Source organism: Crocodylus siamensis, chromosome 13 (assembly GCF_052110815.1).
Source record: "Crocodylus siamensis isolate JL-2025a chromosome 13, ASM5211081v1, whole genome shotgun sequence".
Classification (NCBI taxonomy): Eukaryota; Metazoa; Chordata; order Crocodylia; family Crocodylidae; genus Crocodylus; species Crocodylus siamensis.
In genome coordinates this window covers 11919808-11938441 of record NC_143407.1, presented here as the reverse complement: position 1 = coordinate 11938441, position 18634 = coordinate 11919808, and the positions used below count along the sequence as shown (strand labels likewise).

The following is an 18634-nucleotide window of genomic DNA, read 5'->3' as shown; positions in this document are numbered from 1 at the left end:
ACGGCCATCAGCTAATAGAAGACAACAAGCTGACCCTCAAGCAGTACTCAGTCCTGCCCCTACCAGCTAAAAGCCTCTGGGGAACAAAGGTGCAAAGCAGGTGTCAGATCAGAATACTTCCAGCACTTACACAAGTAGCAGTTTTTTTTTCTCCAGTGAAGACAAGTGTAAATGATGACTCCAGAGACAAACTCGGGGGCATGAGGCCCTCGGCTGTGTTCTGCTTAGTAAAATGCCGTGTGCATTTCTGGCTCGCTTCGGGTAGCAATTGGAAGTTGTTGTAAGACAAGTCTTTCTGAGCTGCATTGTATCTAATTCCCGTGTGTGCTGTTACAGGGTGGGAGGTGGCCAGCGACTATATCTACACAGCAGCAGGAGCCTCTGATAACGACTTCATGATCCTGACGCTGATCATTCCAGGATTCAGGTGAGGGGCAAGGTGGTGCCAAGCCGAGGCCGACTCCGGCTCATGTGAAGCCTACCCCAGAAGGTGGGAGGACATCTATTCAGTGTGATTGATATGTTTAGCTGTTAGGTTATCGTGACCCCTGTAGGAAAATACACCTGAATAAACATCATTGCACAAGCTGCTTCGTTTGGCAGCTCAGTGACGTTCCAGCGCAGGAGGTGAGGCACCTGCAGTCACTGTCTGTCCCATGAACACAGAGGACCAGATTCTGATGCCACATGTAGGGGCTTAAATTTGGAGTGAAGGTTACTGATTTTATTGGTATCCAGGGGACACCAGCCTGGCCCACGAACCTGCGATGGCTCCCAGGCAGTCATTCGAACAAGAACTCCTAAATTCAGCAATCCCTGCACATGAAGTCAGTCTCTCTCCAGGAACTTCCTGATGTCTTTGGCTAGTGGGGGCCAACCTTTTTCTACGCATGCTATGAATTAGCCTCACACCCTCCTCAAGTGCCACTCCAATCCACTCCACTTGCCTGATCTGCTGCTCTGCTTTCTGTCCCCTACCCTGTGCTCCTTGCCCAATCTGTTGCTCTGCTTTCCGCCCTTTCTGCTGCTGTATTCCCTGCACTCTCCCTGGTCTGCCACGTGCCATGCACAGAAGTGACCCCTGCCACTCAGGTATGCATGCTGCAGGTTGGTCACCCCTGTCTTAGGCAATAGAGCTATGACCTCGATATATGCCTTTTTATTTACAGCCCCCCACAGTCAGTGATGGAGGATGCTGAAAACAAAGAGGTGGCAAGAATTACCTTTGTCTTTGAGACTGTCTGCACTGTAAGCTGCGAGCTGTACTTCATGGTGGTAGGTTAACATGGCTCTTCCTGCCATGGTTCCCTTTCATGATAAGTCAATGCCATTTCCTCATTCTGTTTGAAGGGCTTTCCCCCCACCCTCTGCAGACATGGAGCTTTCACTGGGTTGCTGGTTTGATTTCTTTGCAGGAGGAGCAAAGACCAAATGCTAGTGTAATCTGTAGGTGGCTTAGAGGCCAAGGGCTCCAAACTGGGCTTACTTCTGCAGCCTGGGGATGTGGAGTTGCAGGAAAAGCCTGCCCAGTTGCCACTCACCCAGACAGTACCACTCGATGAGCCTTGTGCCTCCCTCCTGGCTACTGCAGCGCACCCTGCGCTGGGTTCCAGTGTGCCGCGTGAGCCTGTGGCTGTCGTGTCCTCCACTTGCTTGCTGCCGTCAACCAAGTACCTCATCCATCTTATCTTGCTGTGTTTGCTCTTCCCTCCCATGCAGCACATTTGCTGTTTTTCTTCTTCTATACCATGACAGAACTGGTACAAACTGGGGGGGATGAATAGAGTTAAATGACAAGGGATGAGGCACCTGAAACTGGAGTTCCCAGTCTGATCCATGGATGCTACATGGCCCACCGTTGGTCTGCAGATTACACTGGGCATGACCCCCTTTTTAAAATTAAAAGTCTGGTGAGAAGGGAAAGTCACGATGTAATGGATGCCCACTTGTTTTGAGGCTGGCAAAAAAGTAACCAGACGGCTAGCAAAAATAATATGGGCTAGACTGGGAAAGACTGAGGCTCATGGTAACTAAAATGAGCATTGGAGAACTTTTGAGTAGTTTGATTGGATTTTAGTCAGCAGGCCCTGGTGAAAGTCAGCCCAGGTGCTGAAGGAGTTGGCAGAAGGCATCATGGAACCCTTGGCAATATTATGTACAAAGTCTTGGGAGACAGGTGAGATTTCAGAGGTCAGGAAAAGGGCCAACGGTGCCCCACTTATGGAAAGGCAAAGAGGGCCAATGAAATTATAGAGCAGTTAGCCTGACTTCAATATATAGCAAGTTACAGGAGCAGATTATAAAAGACATTTGGTAAACACCTGGAGGAGGAAAGGTAGCAGCCAGCATGGAATTGCTAAGAACAAATCGTGCCAAACCAACTTGATCTGCTTCTTTGGCAAAGTAACTAGTTGGGTGAGTGAAGGGAGCGCAGTGGACAGAGTGTACTAGACTTTAGTTAGGCTTTTGATAAAGTCTTTCAAAATGTTCTCATAAGTAAACTAGAGAAATGTAGGCTAGATAAGACTGCTATGAGGCAGGCACCTAAGTAACTCAATAACTGCAAGCAAATGGTAATTGTGAGTGGCAGGAGGTTTCAAATGGGATTCCACAAGGTCCACTGCTAATTAGCCGGCGTGTTAATAATTTGAATGTTGGAATAGAAAGCTTTCTGATGAAGTCTGCAGAAGACAGCAAACTGGGAAAGATTGCAAAAGCTTTGGGGGATAGGGATAGAATTAAGAGTGCATCAATCTTGATAGATGGGAAAGCCAGGATAGAGACAAAGTAATAAAATTCGACACAGAGTGAAGTTCTTCCCTGCTACACATAGGGAAGAATGTACAAATAAACAGTGGGAGATAACGGACCTTGTGGCAGCATTGCTGAGAAGGATCTTGGAGTTTGGTGGGTCACAGACACAACATGAGTCAGCAATGTGATGTAGCTGCAAAAACCCCCCCAAATGCAACTTTGGGCTGCATCACCACTTCAGGTGTAAGGCACAGGAAGTGATAGTACTACTCTGCTCGGCGTGGGGTAGGTCGTATCTAGAGTATTGCTTGCAGTTCTGAGCTCCACGTTTTAAGAAGGGTGTGGAGAAATTGGGAGAGGGTCCATGTTTAACTTGGGAGAAAAGGCGGTTAAGGGGGCAGACATGATAGCAGTCTTCAAATGTTTGAAAGACCCATAAAGAAGAGGAGGAAGAGCTGTTCTACCTTCCCGCAGAGGGCAAAACATAACAGGCATTTTTACATGTGGTGGAGGCGGGGCTTTAATTAGAGCGGCTTCAAGAGCTGCTCTAATTAAAGTGCCCGCAGCGCCTCGTGTATCAGCATCCCTGCACTTCAAAATGGCTGTGGGAGTGCTTTCTTAAAGCTCATTGAACAAGCTTTAGTTAAAGCGCCCCCACCGCCATTTTGAAGCGTGGGGATGCTGATACAAGAGATGCGGAGGCTGGCTGGAGCATGCTGATTAGCATGCTTCAGCAAGACTCAATTTATTGAGTCTGCTCCGATACACTGTGATTAAAGTGCGTTGGAGCAGCTGCACAGCATGTGCACGGGCACCTAAAGCAATGGCTTTAAATTTCAGCAAAGTAGATTTAGATTAGATACCAGAAAAAACTTCTGTACGGTTAGAACATTAAGTGGGATCTCCTTCACTGGAGGTTTTCAAGCAGAGGTTGAGTAGTCACCAGAGAGGTATGGTTTAGTAGTAGCATTCCTACATTTGTGCAGGGGGTTGGACCAGGTGACCCTCCAGCCCCTTCCAGCTCTGATTCTATGGCTGAGGGTATGGACATTTGGATCACAAGAAACATATATTTAATGGTAGCGCTACAAAAATGCTAGATCCATCCCACAAATGTTTCTCTTTTAAAGAGGAACTGTTTTGTACTGCCACATGTAACATCTTTTAGTTGCATGGAGTGCAACAGAATGTCCCTCAGCCCCCCAGCATCCCATAATCCTCACTTTCCCTCTCCCTTCCAGGAGGAAAGGGACAGGGGAGAGAGACTGGCAGCCCACCCAGTTGGGACTCCCTGGTAGATGGGCCGTAAGTTCCTGCCACTGCTGCCAGAGCTAGAACCGCTGCTTCCACAGGAGAAGGGGCACTACCAGGGGTTCTTCTCATTCTTGCCCCCTCCACAGGCAGCAGGGGTAGAGGATGCTGTCTTTGACAGGTGCTGCTTTTCAGCATCTGCCAGTTGATCACTGACAACCTGCCCCCTTTCCCAGCAGGGTGGTGTTACCCCCAAAGACCTGTTAAGTCTTACTGCAACATGGTTCAAAGAAGCATGCAACACAGCTATTCAGTGGCGAGATGCTTACTGTGCAGGAGCTTGTTACTGCTGTGCAGTAGCGTCTCTGGGTGTGAACCGTGGTGCAACACTACTGCACGGTATATGTCACCAGGCACCCGTGCGGGGATACTACTGCACAGTAATGCTGGTTACTGCAGGCATTTAGTACTTGGTTATGCAAGTACTAAATGACAGCGCAGTAGGAACCGTTCAGTCAGCATCTCATGTAGACGTGGCCACTGAGTATTGATTTAGTGTAGCCTTTATTCATACTATCAGCCCAGTGATCAGACAGGCCGGCAGTAGGGATAGTGCAGGGTTAAACACTTATCCAAGCACATTTCTGTTCTACACATTTTATACATTAGAAGCGCTTACATTGGGAAGACGTGATTGCATATTGCTGCTTGTTGACTAGTGATCTTTATAATTAGCCTTTACCTCTGTTGTCCCCAGTTTCACTGCATTGTCCTATATGTCTTCCTTCTGATCAGTCATATGTGGTGCCACTGACCTTTCAATATACTGATTAATGAACTGATTCAAGTACAGCATCCCCTACACATCTATTGTTTCAGGTTTGGTCCCAAAACAGTCCTATGTGCTTCTGTCTACTATTGCAGTTTGTGCCAGTTCGATCCATCTCGTGATGTTCTTGAACAGAGCCGCATGTTCTGATGCTCTCTGTTGCCCTTTACAGAACTCGGGGCTTCCAGGCCTTTAACTCTTCCTGGCCTGCCTTGTGGTCTGCACAGAAGGGAGAGCGGGCTGTCAGTGATCAAGCCCCCCGGCAGTGGGAGAACTTAAGGAGCAGTTCCATATTTTCCCCTGGCTGGAAAGCAAGATGTTGAGATGAGTTTGTAGCTGTTCAGCCAGGGGGCTGGAGTATCTGTATGACTCCATGGCACTACAGTTTTGTAGTGCCACAGAGTGCTGAGGCACTTTGTGTCATTACAAATGCATATCTTGTCTGTAGCCACAGGCAGTGGAATTTGCAAGGGTCTTGAGTGGATGCAAAAGCAGGTGTCTGCATATAACAGATATTTGGTAAAAGCACCCAATGGCTTCTGCTCGACAGCAGGGATGTCAATATATGACCTGCAGGCTGGATTTAGCCCATGGGGCCATGTTATCTGGCCTTCAGGGTTCCTAGAAGGGCCAGGAATTTGAGGGGGATGGGGAAGGGGAGGCATGCAGCAAGCAGGGGTGGGGCTTGCCACAAAAATATGGGGTCCAGAGGCCGCTTGGTGATGTCAGAGGTAGGAGGTGAGTGACAGCTGCATTAACCCTGTGCCACTGCCACTCACCATGCCACTGCTGCACCTGGATCCAGCCCACAAAGAGCTCTGCAGTCCAGATCCAGCCTGTGAGGAGGGTGAGTTCAACCCCCGTTCCCTAAAGTGTAGGCACTACTACATGGCTTCTGAAAATGGGGCTTTGATGTATTTGGGGAAATTTTCACCATAAATATAAGCAGAGACACCTCTTCTGTATTCATGAAGATATTTGCCCCTTCAGGGCAGGCCGTGGGATATGTGTTGTTTTGGCTTGCCTTTCTTCTTAGCTATTTGACCAGCTGTAGTAAAACTCATTGGTGTACAATGGCATCTGTTAGTGAGCCACTTTTCTATTCTCTCATCCATGGCAGGGTGTGAATTCGAAGACCAACACACCAGTAGAGACCTGGACCGGCTCCAAGGGGAAACAATCCTACACGTACATCGTTGAAAAGAACGCCACGATGAGCTTCACTTGGGCCTTCCAACGGACACCATATCATGAGGCAGTAAGAGGGTGGTGTCATAGTCCCAGGTCTTCATAGGACATGACCCATTAAGAGTTGATTGCATCCTCCTTTCCTTCACCAGTCCTGCAAGATGTAGCTTCCAGAACCTTTCAAATACATGCCATGCCCTTTAATAGAACTGGGATCATCAGCATAGAGGAAAGATGACTCAGGCTAAATCTATATGAATACTTACTGCTCCTGGCAACAGTGCCCTCAAGAACAGTGCATTGCCTCCAAAACCAGAAGCAGTGTAGATACATCTGTGAGCAGGCTAGTTAGCTTGGGGACAGGCTAATTGGCCTGCCAGGCTATTTGACCTCCAGGGCTGCTCCCAAGCAAGCCATAACTGCTTCCCATTTAAGAAACAATTCAGTCAGTGCCCCAGTGATTTAGGGCACTAACATGAATCTAGAAATCCATGTTCAAGTCCATGCTTTGTCACAAGCTTCATGTGTGAGCTTGCTCAGATCACTTAACCTCCTTAGGCTTCTGTTTCCCATCTCTCCTATGGGGATAACGGTACTTACCTGATGCCCAGGTGTGGGCAATGATAGTGGAGAAAAGTGTAAGGACTCAAATATTCCAGTTGTCTGGGTGGGGAAGTTAGAAGTACTCATGGCAGATGGTAGAAAAGCTCTGTCCTACTGTAATGGGCTTGATTCTTATTTTTATCCTAAATTATCCAGGCTAATCTCAGTAAGATCCTGAGTCCCCAGTTCTGGCAAAAATGCTACTTCCATGCAGGGTTGATGGGAATGTCTTTGTTCCAGGGGAGGAAGTACACAAACGACATTGCCAAGCTCTACTCAATCAACGTGACTAATGTTATGGATGGTGTGGCCTCCTACTGCCGGCGTTGTGCCCTGGAGTCATCAGGATCTTCCTGCACCTCCTGCCCACCTGGGAACTACATCGACCGAACATCCGGCGCCTGCCACCCCTGCGCACCAAACACTTACCTGAAAGCTCACCAGCCCTACGGCCATCAGGCCTGCATCCCCTGTGGCCCAGGCACTGTTAGCAATAAGGTGTCGTTACCCTTCCTAGTAGTCGGTAGCAATGTGATGGGGCCTGCAGTGCTAGATGCTGTATGCACCTGCAAAGATGAAGGATCCTGATCCTGAAGCGTGGTCTGTGGCTAATCTGCCCTTCTCATCTGCTGGCTTTAAGATCCTCCACAACCCTCAGGGTTGTGATTGTGGGATCAGGTCCTAGCACTCCGTGTGATGGACAGCAAATCCCACTTTTTGTCCAGAGTAGACATGAGTGGACCAGCCAGCGATCGACACTTTGCAGACCTCAACAGCTATATTGTAGGGTCTTGGAACTAGATAGTTCCAAGATAGTTCTTTCTTTCCTGCTTTGCTCAAGCGTTGCTTGTTTGGTTTGGTTTTGATTTGTTCTTTAAATGTGATCATAAATTTAAAAAAAACCCTCTTTCTTCCATCTAGAATCAATCTGTCACATGTGATTTAAGGGGAGAGTTTCTTGCAGTAGAGAGAAAACAAGCCTGGGCCTGTAATGAATATTCTCTGAATATATGTATTGAGGCTACTGGCTACAGATGAGCTTTGAGGTTCTCTCTGGCTGCTAGAATATCTAACAGGAGGGTCTGCACAGCCTACTATCATCATGTCAAGTCTCTCCAAGACCTGGCCTACAGCTGTCATTCAGGCAATGCTGGTGCCTGTTAAGATTGCCCTGCACTTACTACAGATGCCTGGTCAAATTTTGCTATGAATCGCACTGTTGTAAATCCAGCAACTTGGGTTGTATTTAAGCATAGTATTTGTAGTGCTATATACAGCCTTATAGTACTACAAAATGTGGCTCTCGGACCTGCACCCTGCCTGTAATGCTACAAAATGGTGCAAGCACTCAAGAAAGGTACTTGGATGAAACGAGAACTTCTCTGTAGTGCAGTGTTTCCTCAGCTTCTTTTTTGGACTTAAATTGGTAGCACATTTCATTCTTAGGCCCAAAAAGTGTGTGTGTGGTGGGGGGGGAGGGTGTGAGAGAGGATGACTTCTTAGTATATGCGTGTGTGTGTGTGTGTGTGTGTGTGTGTGTGTGTGTGTACACGTACGCATATGCATGCGCACTCAAAACGCAAGGATTGATGAAAATAAAATGTAATCTTTTGGCCCAGTGGGCTAGATGAGTAGTTCCAGGTCAATCTGTAGACCAGATTCAGTCTGTGAGCCTGATCCCTCCTCCTGGGGCTGGCATGGTTGGGCCCCATCTAGCCAACTTTTCGCAGCACATTTCTGCTGGTCTTGCGCCATGCCCTTTGGTAATAACTGCTGTAGTGGTACATTTTGTAGTACCACGTGTAATGTCTGAACTGTTACATGTTAGTGCTACAACAGTTAGCGCTGGAGGAGCTCTTTTGTCCTCGCAGTATCCCAACATGCTCCATGCTGCTGTTCATCATGCTCCAGCATGATCATGGTAACTGGCTGCTTAATGTTCCTCTTCCTCAGATACACTCCCTGTGCTATAATGACTGTCACTTCTTATTGGCCAAGGATGGCAGGACTCTGGAGTATGACTTCTCAACCCTAGCCAACAGCACATCCTTCACTAGTGGGCCAAGCTTCACTTCTAAGGGACTGAAATATTTCCATCACTTCAACATCAGCCTTTGTGGGAACCACGTAAGTGCATACCTGCAAGACTGAGGATTTTCTTTCTTCTGCTGATTCCTCCCCAGTCTGAGAGGGTAAAGGTGTGACTTAAATGCTAGCACTCAGTCTGGCTGCTTGACTTATTAGCACTGCCAGCAAAAATGGAATATGAGCAAGGTCAGCAGTTATGACTGGCAGGGGCTGGCTAACAAGCAAGCTCCTATCTGCAGGTGCTGTACTTAAACATGTCGTTTGACACTTACAGGTCATGCCTGCATTGTAAGCTTACTGTGCCCGATTGTACCACCCTGAGGCACACTGCACTGCTCCTGAAGGCTATCTCTTAAGCTGCAGCTGAGTCCACAGTGGTGCCAGTGGGCTAATTATTAGCACAGGGGTGAGTTAATTGGCCCTGAGCCTAGCAGTGCTACTTAGTCTGCCTGAAGTGCTGCCCAGACACCACTAAGCTGCTTGCAGTTAAGAGGGCAGACTGCACTAAGCAGCATAAGTGTTTGAAGCCAGTGCCACCTGGCACAGACCATTTGCTCTGTAGACAGCACCTTACTTATTCTGAAGAACAGATACAGGTTTCTCTCGCTTTATGTGGGTTCTGTCTGTGCAAATTCGCTCGTATGCGATGACACTTTTTACACCAAAAATTCGTTATATGGGAGGTAAATTCACTCTTATCCGGTTGGTGTGGTGGAAGCCCGTAGTCAGCTGCTCTGTGCAGTGCATTGTGGGTGTGATGCACACCGAAATCTAGTTTCATGTGTGGATCGGTGCTCCTCACTCATCTGCAACACATGTTTCTGTAGTTGCCATCCCCATTATGATAGTGCCTGGTGCTTGTGTGTACTGTCTACTGTTGGTGAGTGCCAAAATTGTCTTGTGAAAGTGGTAGAAATGGGTCTGGGGGTCTGTACCGCTGAGGTCTTAGACCGTATCCCTATTTGTTATGTTGCAAAGTGGGTTCCCTTTATGCAAATTTGAGTTATGTGCCATTTTCCAGGAACGCATGTACAGCAGAAAGCGAGGGAAACCTGTATTTTTGAAGGGCACGTTACATCTGTAAACTGCAAATGCTACCATATTTTCATGCATACAACAGGTACCTTTTCCCCAAACCCAGCTGTTGGGAACTTCAGTGCACATTTCATGCAAGAAACGTGGTAAGAACAGTTTCTGCTGGTTACAGGCGAAAGTGAAAGTAAAATCTGCTCATTGTTCAGGGAGTGGAACAATGAGCAGGCTCTGCTCCTACTCAGTTACTTACCACAAGGAAAGATCTTTTTAATTAATTCTGCCTTTCAAAAACAAGGTGTGTGTTATGTTCTAGGGAGTCTTATATGTGAGAAAATATGGTATGTGGAGAAGCTTGCTTGGAGCTCTGTGCACTGCTCAGGCCAGCCCCCGCTGCTGTTTTTGGGTGTTAGAATTCCCTTGATCCCTTCCTACACAAAGCAGACTGATGGCCTTGGTCCTGGCACTCACTATGCTCTGCTCCTCCACCCAAGGGAAGGAAGATGGCTTCCTGCACAGACAACGTCACCGACATCCGGGTCCCAGATGGGGAGGTAGAGTTTTCTAAATCTGTCACCTCCTATGCCTGCCAGTCCATCGTTGTGCCCTCTGACGTCATGGGCTATAAAACAGTGGTGTCCTCCCAGCCTGTGAGCCTGGCTGACCGCTTTGTTGGTAAGTGCTGCCGGACATGAGGGTCAGGGCGGTGGGTGTTTCTTTTTACAAGCCTGATCCTATGCTAGCCTGTACATTGAGCCACTGGCTTCTGGGCAGAGTGGGTGTGAGCTATGCTGGTGTGGAACAGGAAAGTCTTGAGCTCCCTTGGCAGATAGATCAGTCACTTCACTCAGTACGAGGCAAGGGAGGACAGAGCCCTTGGCACCCTGTTTGTCACTGTAGCCTTTGCCTCATGCTGGTCACTTCTGTTTGTGGTGGTAGTGGGGTGCATATTTTGGGCATAAAGGCAAGGAATATCTTCTTGCCGTGCAGTCAGGGAAGTGTTCAGTCCTACACTACTGCATGACCATGACAGAGGGGGCAAAGAGCCCCTCCCAGGCAGGGGCTAGGCATTTCAGCCCATAGCTGTATCAGTCTACATAGAGGCCCACAGGGTAGGTTACTGCTGCAGCCCACAGGGTGGTGTGGACACTACTCCCTCTGAACAGCTGGAACAGTGGCTGCACGTGTGGACCATACAGACCCAGTTTGCAAGGGCTCCCTTACTGTTTTATGAAGGCAAGGAAACTTCTTCAGCAGGAACATAGGGCTGGATGGGCCCTTGAATCAAGTTGTCTGCGTTTACAAATGCAGACAAATTTCAAGGAATCCCCAAATCTCTACTTCAAGCACTCGCACACAGCTGCCAGTCACAAAACCAGATACACTAAGAACACCCTATCATGTGTCATTAGTAAGAGTGGGGGAGATGACAGCCCTAATGTCTATGAAATCTATGAAATCCTCCTGCTTGTTCTAGATACAGAACAGAAATAGCTGTTGGCTATTTCAGCAATATAAAAAGGCAGCTGATAAATTTATCATGTGTATCCAAAAATGGAGAAATGCCTGACTTAAGGGCCTTTTTGTTTCTAATAAGTTTAAAATATCTTTATTCCTATCGACTATGGATATTTTGCTTCCATTCACTTGTTTTTTGAGTTGTTTACCCTTTTAACTTCTTCTGTATATTCATTGTCATTTATTTTTTCTTTTTTCCATTATTTAGATATTGATATGTGAAGTGGTACTGCCTCTTTTTACATTTCCTTTTAATCAGGATGGGTTTTTTTGTCCAGCCTAACTAATTTGTTATTTCTGTGAGATCATGGCTTTTTTGGGAGGCTGGGATGATTATCTTTGAGTAATTCCTCGTTTTCACTCGCACTTCCCACTCTTAAATAACATACCCCATATAGTTATGGTGACAGTTGCTTTAACTTTTGGGGAGCTTTCCCTTTTAAAAGTCCATGTAAACACTGTATTAGTCAGTGCCCTCTTCTATTTGCACAAAGCAAATGGACTGTCATCGGTGTCTAAGCAACCACTAATGATTAGATCCATAATTAACTCTTCTTTGTCCATCAGAGTGAGGTCCAGGGCTTGGAATGGAGTGAACAAGGTTCCATAAACCAACTCCCCGTGTGCATCATTGTCAGTTGCTGACATCGGTGACTAAACAGCTGGTTACATTTTTCATTTCCAGTAGCCTCAAGAAACCATCTTAGCAATCTACTCCCAGTAGCCTACAGGGCCATCCCAGTTATGGGAGAGGGTGCTAGAGCCTATTTCTACTAGAACTGAAGCGTTAGAAATCTTAACTAGGTGCAAACTGTAGCCCTGAGCTACCAATTGCACTTGCAAAGGTTTAATTTAACCATAGGTAAAGGTTAAACTGCACAGCATCTGTTCCTGGTGGTCATGCAGAAGTTCAAATTTAGGGGAGCGCACAGAGGAGGCAAGGTGAAATAGCAGCTTTCTGCTTGCCAACTACACCTCTCTGGAGTTGTTGGGAGCTGCTTTCTGGACAGCCTGTAACCAAGTGCATTTGGGAGCAGAGCAGTAGCTGCCCTCTGTGCTGCTTTCTTATTGGGATGAATGTCGTTTCAGGAGTGACAACTGAGACGACCCTGGACCACATCACCTCCCCTCCTGACTACTTCCCTACGGAGAATGTTGGGGTGCCTGAAGTGATATTCTTCTACAGGTAATGGGGCAGCCACGCTAGATGGAGGTCAGGCGCAGTGAGATGCACACACATCCCACACATGGCACTCAGTATTGCCCACAGTGTCTCTCCAGCTCCCCAGTCTGGAGCTTTTCCGAGCCCTGAAGAAGCATGTAAGAAAGTAACTTCCCCAACCCACCATTGGTCCCAGGAGCAAGGGAACCACAGTCACATTCACACACTGGTTTTGACAGTACCCAAAGGGAGGGTGGAAGGTGGGAAACAAGGATGACCCCTCCACATCCTATGCAGCTTGTGAACCAGATACAATCATAGGACAAGGAGCTTTCCGCCAGTCAGGTGCGTTGGTACGTACAGGTGGGACATGCTGGATAGTAGGATGGTACCAAAGGCTCTGTTTATTTCCTTTAATGGGCAGATCCAATGATGTGACTCAGTCGTGCAATTCTGGAAGGGCCACTGCCATCCGCATGCGCTGCAACCCTCTGAAGACTGGCTCGGGAACACTCTCCATGCCAAGGTAGGAATAATCATCCTTTTTTCTGAATGCGGCAGATAAAGCAGATGCTGGAAGGGCTGCCTCTCCCTCCAGATGCAGTTGTTCTCGTCAGGCCTCTTGATAGGCCAAGTGCCCTCAGGTTGCCAATGTCAGGGTGGTACTGGCACCTTGCCAGCTAATGGAGGGCCATGGCCTCCTGGCATGCGATGGAGCGTATTGCAAGTTGCCTTGATTCTGAGAGCATGGACCTCCTGAAAGTCACCAGGACTGATGCCACAAATGGGAGCGGGAGCCTTAGTATACACAGGAGCAGGAGCCAGTGTATTAACCACCATATTGCATGTATGCCCACTTTGAGCTGGTTAAAATTTTGGCCAATGGCCACCTGAAACCACATGTGCCATCCTTGGTGATGGTGTTGAACAGCTTGGCTAAAGGAGGAGCATTGCATCCTGTGGACCATAGTTACTTCCTTTCTCTCCATGCTGAGAGCATCAAACAGGCCATAGAATAAACATGTCTCAGGCCAGGTTTAGCCTTCTCTGTCACACGGTCTTGCTGATGGAAAATGACACTTTGATCCCAGGATGGTTTGGGCTGGATAAATGGAAGTAAAAGGGCCTGGAGGGGTTTCCCTGCATGCAGCATCAGGATAACTGCTTCCTCAGAAAGGAGGGAGAAGCAGTTCCTTGTCTCGCTTTGCACAGCAGCTGACTTTTGCAGCTTCACTCAACCCACAGGAGCTTTTTAAGCTGGGAGTGTGGATGAAGATGAGACTTGACACAAGCCAGCTGGCTTTTGCTTGTACAGACACTGGCCCTTGTCCTGAAGGCCTCACAAAGCTGCTGGGGATTCTGCTAGAAGCAGTCTGGGGCCTGTGCACCTCCCTGGTTTCCCTGGAGGCTTGCCGCATGCTGCCACCCATCTCAGGTCTCATCCTAGTTTCATAGTAGGTAGGGTCGGAAGGGACCTGAGCAGATCATCAAGTCCGACCCCCCGCCGTGGCGGGAAAGAGTACTGGGGTCAAACGACCCCGGCAAGGTGTTCATCCAGCCTCGTCTTAAAGACCCCCAGGGCAGGAGCCTGCACCACTTCTCTTGGAAGTTGGTTCCAGACCCTAGCCGCCCTGACCGTGAAGTAGCGCCTCCTGATATCCAGTCTGAAACTATGCTCTGCCAGCCTGTGACCGTTATTCCTGGTCACTCCTGGCAGTGCTCGGGGAACAGGGACTCCCCCAGTGTCTGCTGGTCCCCTCTGACTAGTTTGTAACAGGCCACAAGATCCCCCCTCAGCCTTCTCTTTTGGAGACTGAACAGGTTCAGGTCCCGTAGCCTCTCCTTATAGGGCCTGCCCTGCTGCCCCCCGATCATGCGAGTGGCCCTCCTCTGGACCCTCTCCATGTTGTCCACATCCCTCCTGAAGTGCGGCACCCAGAACTGGACACAATACTCCAGCTGTGGCCTGACCAGTGCCACACAGAGGGGGAGGATCACCTCCTTGGACCTGCTCGAGATGCATCTCTGGATGCATGCCAAGGTGCGGTTGGCCTTCCTGACCGCATTCCCACACTGCCGGCCCATGTTCATTTTGGCATCAATGATGACTCCAAGATCCTTTTCTGCCTCTGCCCTGATGAGAAGGGAGTTCCCCAGCCTGTAGGTGTGGTGCTGGCTCTTCCTCCCCAGGTGCAGCACCTTGCACTTGTCAGTGTTGAGTCCCATCCTGTTCTCATCCACCCACTGTCCCCATCTCTCTCCCTTCTCCTCTGGCGTCATCCGTATCTGCAGTAGTGTGCTCTGTTCCATGATAAATAAATGCAATGTTGTAAGCCCAGTTGCTGAATATCATGCACTTCCCCTTACTAGGCATGAAGAGGGGTAGGGCAAGCTCACGGTTCCTCTCCAAGCCTGCCCTTGTGGGAATAATATGGGATCCTGCATCACCCAGAAATAGGTTCATTATCATAAGCAACTACTGAGTTTGGGTGGCCAGAGTGAGCGAGGCCCAGAAGTTCGGGTTTTTTAATTCAGGAGTGCAGAGCACCTCTCATTTTGCTGAAGCTCTACTGATGCACTGTCTGATTTCAGTGTCATAATTAGCCTACAGACCCACCAGGCTGCCTTTTCCTGTAAGTTAATCTATGTGTGATGTGCTGGCTGAGTGCTAAGGGTAATCCTCCTCCTTTCCCCTGACAGGAAGTGCCCTGATGGAACCTGTGATGGGTGTACCTTCCATTTTCTGTGGGAGACTGCTGAAGCCTGCCCACTCTGCTCAGCCTACGATTACCGTGCCATCGTTAGTGCCTGTGTTGGTGGGATTCAGGTAGGCACTCAAAGCCATGGAGCTTTGTCCTCTAAGACCTTGACCTAAAAATGCATGTGGAAGCGAGTGGCTATTCATTTGAGCTGATGGGATAGCACCAATATAAGCTTTAACAAAGCCAAGGTGTCCATACTCACCGTGCTGTTTCAGGTACCTTGCATCCATACTTGCGTCATGGTCACACATCCTTGGGGTAGCTGTTCCACAGTTCCCTAAAGCAGCAGCTTCTGGGAGATCCCGGGAGATCTTCTGGGAGCCTGGAATGGCAGGAATGGTTGGCCACCGACGGCTCACTGGCCAGATCCAGCCTGTCAAGCAATTTTGCATCCAGCTGGCAGAGCCAGGACATTGGTAGTAATTCTGCAGCTAGGGAGAAAGGTGCAGTAGTGTTCCTCCGCCCCGAATAGTCTTTCTGCAGTGCTGTCTGCTGCCATCTCTGCCCTCCCTTGTGCACCCTGTCCTCAGTCCTCTCATCACTGAATGTGTCTCTGGCTGCAGTCAGTGGTGATAGGAACCAGGGTGAGGGGTAGGGGTAGCAGTGGCAGCAGCGGCAGTAGGGGGTAGGAGAGCTGCTGGCACAGAGCAGGGAGTTCTGGGGCAGGCAGCTTGGAGTTGCAGTGGCAGTGACTGGGTCACAAGTGGTGGCCTGCCTTTGGATCCAGCTGCCTTATTTTTGCCTGTCACCCCTGTGGCCTAGAGGGTTTGCAGAAGAGACCAGGGTCCCATGATACCTTGTGAAATTCCCACCAAATTCCTAGGAAGCAGAGACATTGCCCAGTCATGGCCTCAGGGCGAGTAAGGCTTCTGCCAAAAACCATCTTAGTGGAGCTCTTAAACAGTTGCAGATGACTCTGAGGAAGCAGTGGACAATGCCTAGGTAGAACTGCCAGGGAGCTAAGAGCTAGATGAACAGATGGGGTTATTGCTACACTGCCTAACCCCTAGAGGAGGAACCATCCTTAAATAGGGTATTGGTGCTACAGCATTGCTTTCAAATCCCAGCTGTGCCCATAGGCTGTCAAGATATACTGTGCGAGTAACAGAAGGACTTGGCTGCTTTTACTTCTGTAGAGAACCACGTATGTGTGGCGGGAGCCAAAGCTTTGCACAGGAGGCAGTCTCCTCCCAGAACAGACAGTCAGCATCTGCAAAACCATGGATTTCTGGCTCAAAGTTGGCATCTCAGCCGGGACCTGTGCTGCTGTGCTGCTGACTGTCATGACCTGTTACTTCTGGAAGAAAAACCAAAAGTGAGTAGCTTCCAGCCTCTGTTACATTGCTGTGTCCACAGGCAGTACAAGTAGAATCAGTATGGACTCCCCCTTCTGTGCCCCTTTCGACCAACCTCCTGCCTCTCTCTCTTGGAGACCCCTCACACCTGGCTCCCTTTGAGGTTGTTTAGTTTGGGATTGCTCCTGGGATCCTTGCACAAGGTGGCCCAACTTCAGGAGATAAGTCCTTGATGACAGAATAGCTACCAGCACTGGAGTGATTGGGAGAAGTAACCTTTGCTGTGTAGTTATTAGTGATTTACTGAAGTAGCCAGAGAGGCCACATGGCCAGATGTTTTGGCTTGATAACGAGTAGTAACCACTCCTGCCACAGAAAGCCCTCTGGATATGGGTCTCTGGCAGAGGCAGACTAAGCAAGAAACAAATCCCTGCCAGAGTTGCTCTTTTAAAGAAATCGGCTTCTCTACTGAAGTCTGCACAGTCACTCACTCACTTCCCATGCCCTGATTTGCTTCTGCTCCTACGTCAAGTCTTCTGGGCTTCTGCTGCTGCCTCCCAGTGCTCCCAAATAGCTGATGCAGCTGCTTACCTGCCATAGCATGGATCTGTGGGGAAGACATGCAGCACATCCCAGCCAGGCTGCCTTGAAACCTTGCCATAGGGGCAACCAGAGCTGGCAGGCAGTGCTGCCACATCCAGAGAGAAGCCATACCTCTGCCAGACCTGCCATAATGGCACGAGTGCCAAGTCTTGTCTGTAGCCCCACATTTTGCCCCCGTATATTTCCCACTGAATGAAAATCAGGCTCATAATGCACATGAGATCCTTTGTATACATAGCTTTGCTGGGACCTGCCTTGTAGGGCTTTACTCCACAAATGCTGTTGTTGCTTCCTCTGAAGGTTGGAATATAAATACTCCAAGCTCGTGATGAATGCTACCACAAAGGACAGCGAGCTGCCAGCTCCTGACAGTTGTGCCATTATGGAGGGAGAAGATGCAGAAGATGATCTAATATTCACAAGCAAGAAGTCTCTCTTTGGCAAGATAAAGTCCTTCACTACCAAGGTAGGAGTTTGTTCTTTCCCCATAACAGCCGGTTGGTGGCTACAACCAATGCTGCTTACCTGTATCAGGCACCTAGTGTTTGGATCCACTTGCTCTAACTCTTCTGTTGAGTGGAAAATGTCACTGTTTTGACCATAGAGTTGCAGGACAAAGGCTGCAGGTCACTTAGCTCTGTACTTCAGTGCTCAAACCAGCTTGCCAGAAATACAAAGAACGAAGGCAAATAAGTGGGGCAGGAGGGAAGGAGAAGCCACACAAAGGGTTTTGGAACTTCAGACCCGAGCATAGCTGGGGGAACGGCCTTGGGCTGTTGTGGCATTTGTACAGAAGGGTTATAGTGCTAATATAAACTCCTTCTGGACATGTGGCTCTGCTGGGATCTATATCCTGAAACTCGGCTAGACCTGGGTTTTGTCTTCCCCAGATCTTCCTAGCTCCAGCCTTACTTACTGCTGAATTTTTAAAATAGAATTGGAGTCTTTTTTCATCCCCAAGATGCTGAGAAAATTCTCTTCCATCTCTCCAGTAGGGGATAATGTTACACACAGAATCCTCTCCCTCTGACATAGGTTTCCCTGCATACCGCACCTGACATTAGCTCGATACCTGAGCAAATTTGCCAGGCTAGAATATGGCAGTGGGAGCTGGAAGGGCTAATAACACTGGTTATCTTCTTCAGTTGTGCTAAGCCTCCTCAGACCTGCCTCTGCCATACAGCAGGCAGAATGATTGCAATTCTTACTGCTCTGACATGAACTGCCTTTGGTTAGTCACCATGAAGTGCTACAGACCAGTGTAGCAAGAACCTCTAACCCTGGGTTGGCCTGGGACCCGTGTATCCGAATTCCCATTTGATGCTGCAGTTCCCCACCTGCCCCCGCTGCCCCCCTTTCGGACTGGTGCTGCAACTGCTGAGAGATGTTAATGTTTATTTTCCCTTAGGTTATGCAGAGCTACAGTCGGGCTTTGCAAGACTTTGGCTATAGGGCTGCTCTCAATAAAATAAGAAGAGGTGGGAGCTTTCAGGTAGATAGAGACACATAACACAAGACATAAGGTACGGGGTGTCTGCTCAGCCCCTGC

General features: G+C 48.7%; 1 protein-coding gene across 6 annotated transcripts in view; it reads left to right on the top strand.

The window, feature by feature from the left end:
- ELAPOR1 (endosome-lysosome associated apoptosis and autophagy regulator 1) overlaps positions 1–18634 on the top strand; it is a 76327-nt gene that overhangs the window by 51702 nt on the left and 5991 nt on the right. For 5 of the 6 annotated variants that reach the window (XM_090025274.1, XM_090025277.1, XM_090025278.1 and 2 more), the window contains exons 11-21: positions 337–427; positions 1170–1275; positions 5955–6092; positions 6866–7123; positions 8579–8752; positions 10240–10420; positions 12353–12449; positions 12850–12951; positions 15126–15252; positions 16324–16502; positions 17386–17551. In XM_090025274.1, the coding sequence (XP_089881400.1) occupies positions 337–427; positions 1170–1275; positions 5955–6092; positions 6866–7123; positions 8579–8752; positions 10240–10420; positions 12353–12449; positions 12850–12951; positions 15126–15252; positions 16324–16502; positions 17386–17551 (1619 nt within the window). Of the gene's footprint in view, positions 1–336; positions 428–1169; positions 1276–5954; positions 6093–6865; positions 7124–8578; positions 8753–10239; positions 10421–12352; positions 12450–12849; positions 12952–15125; positions 15253–16323; positions 16503–17385; positions 17552–18493; positions 18578–18634 lie in introns of all 6 variants that reach the window. The other variant, XM_090025279.1, reaches the window with a different exon arrangement.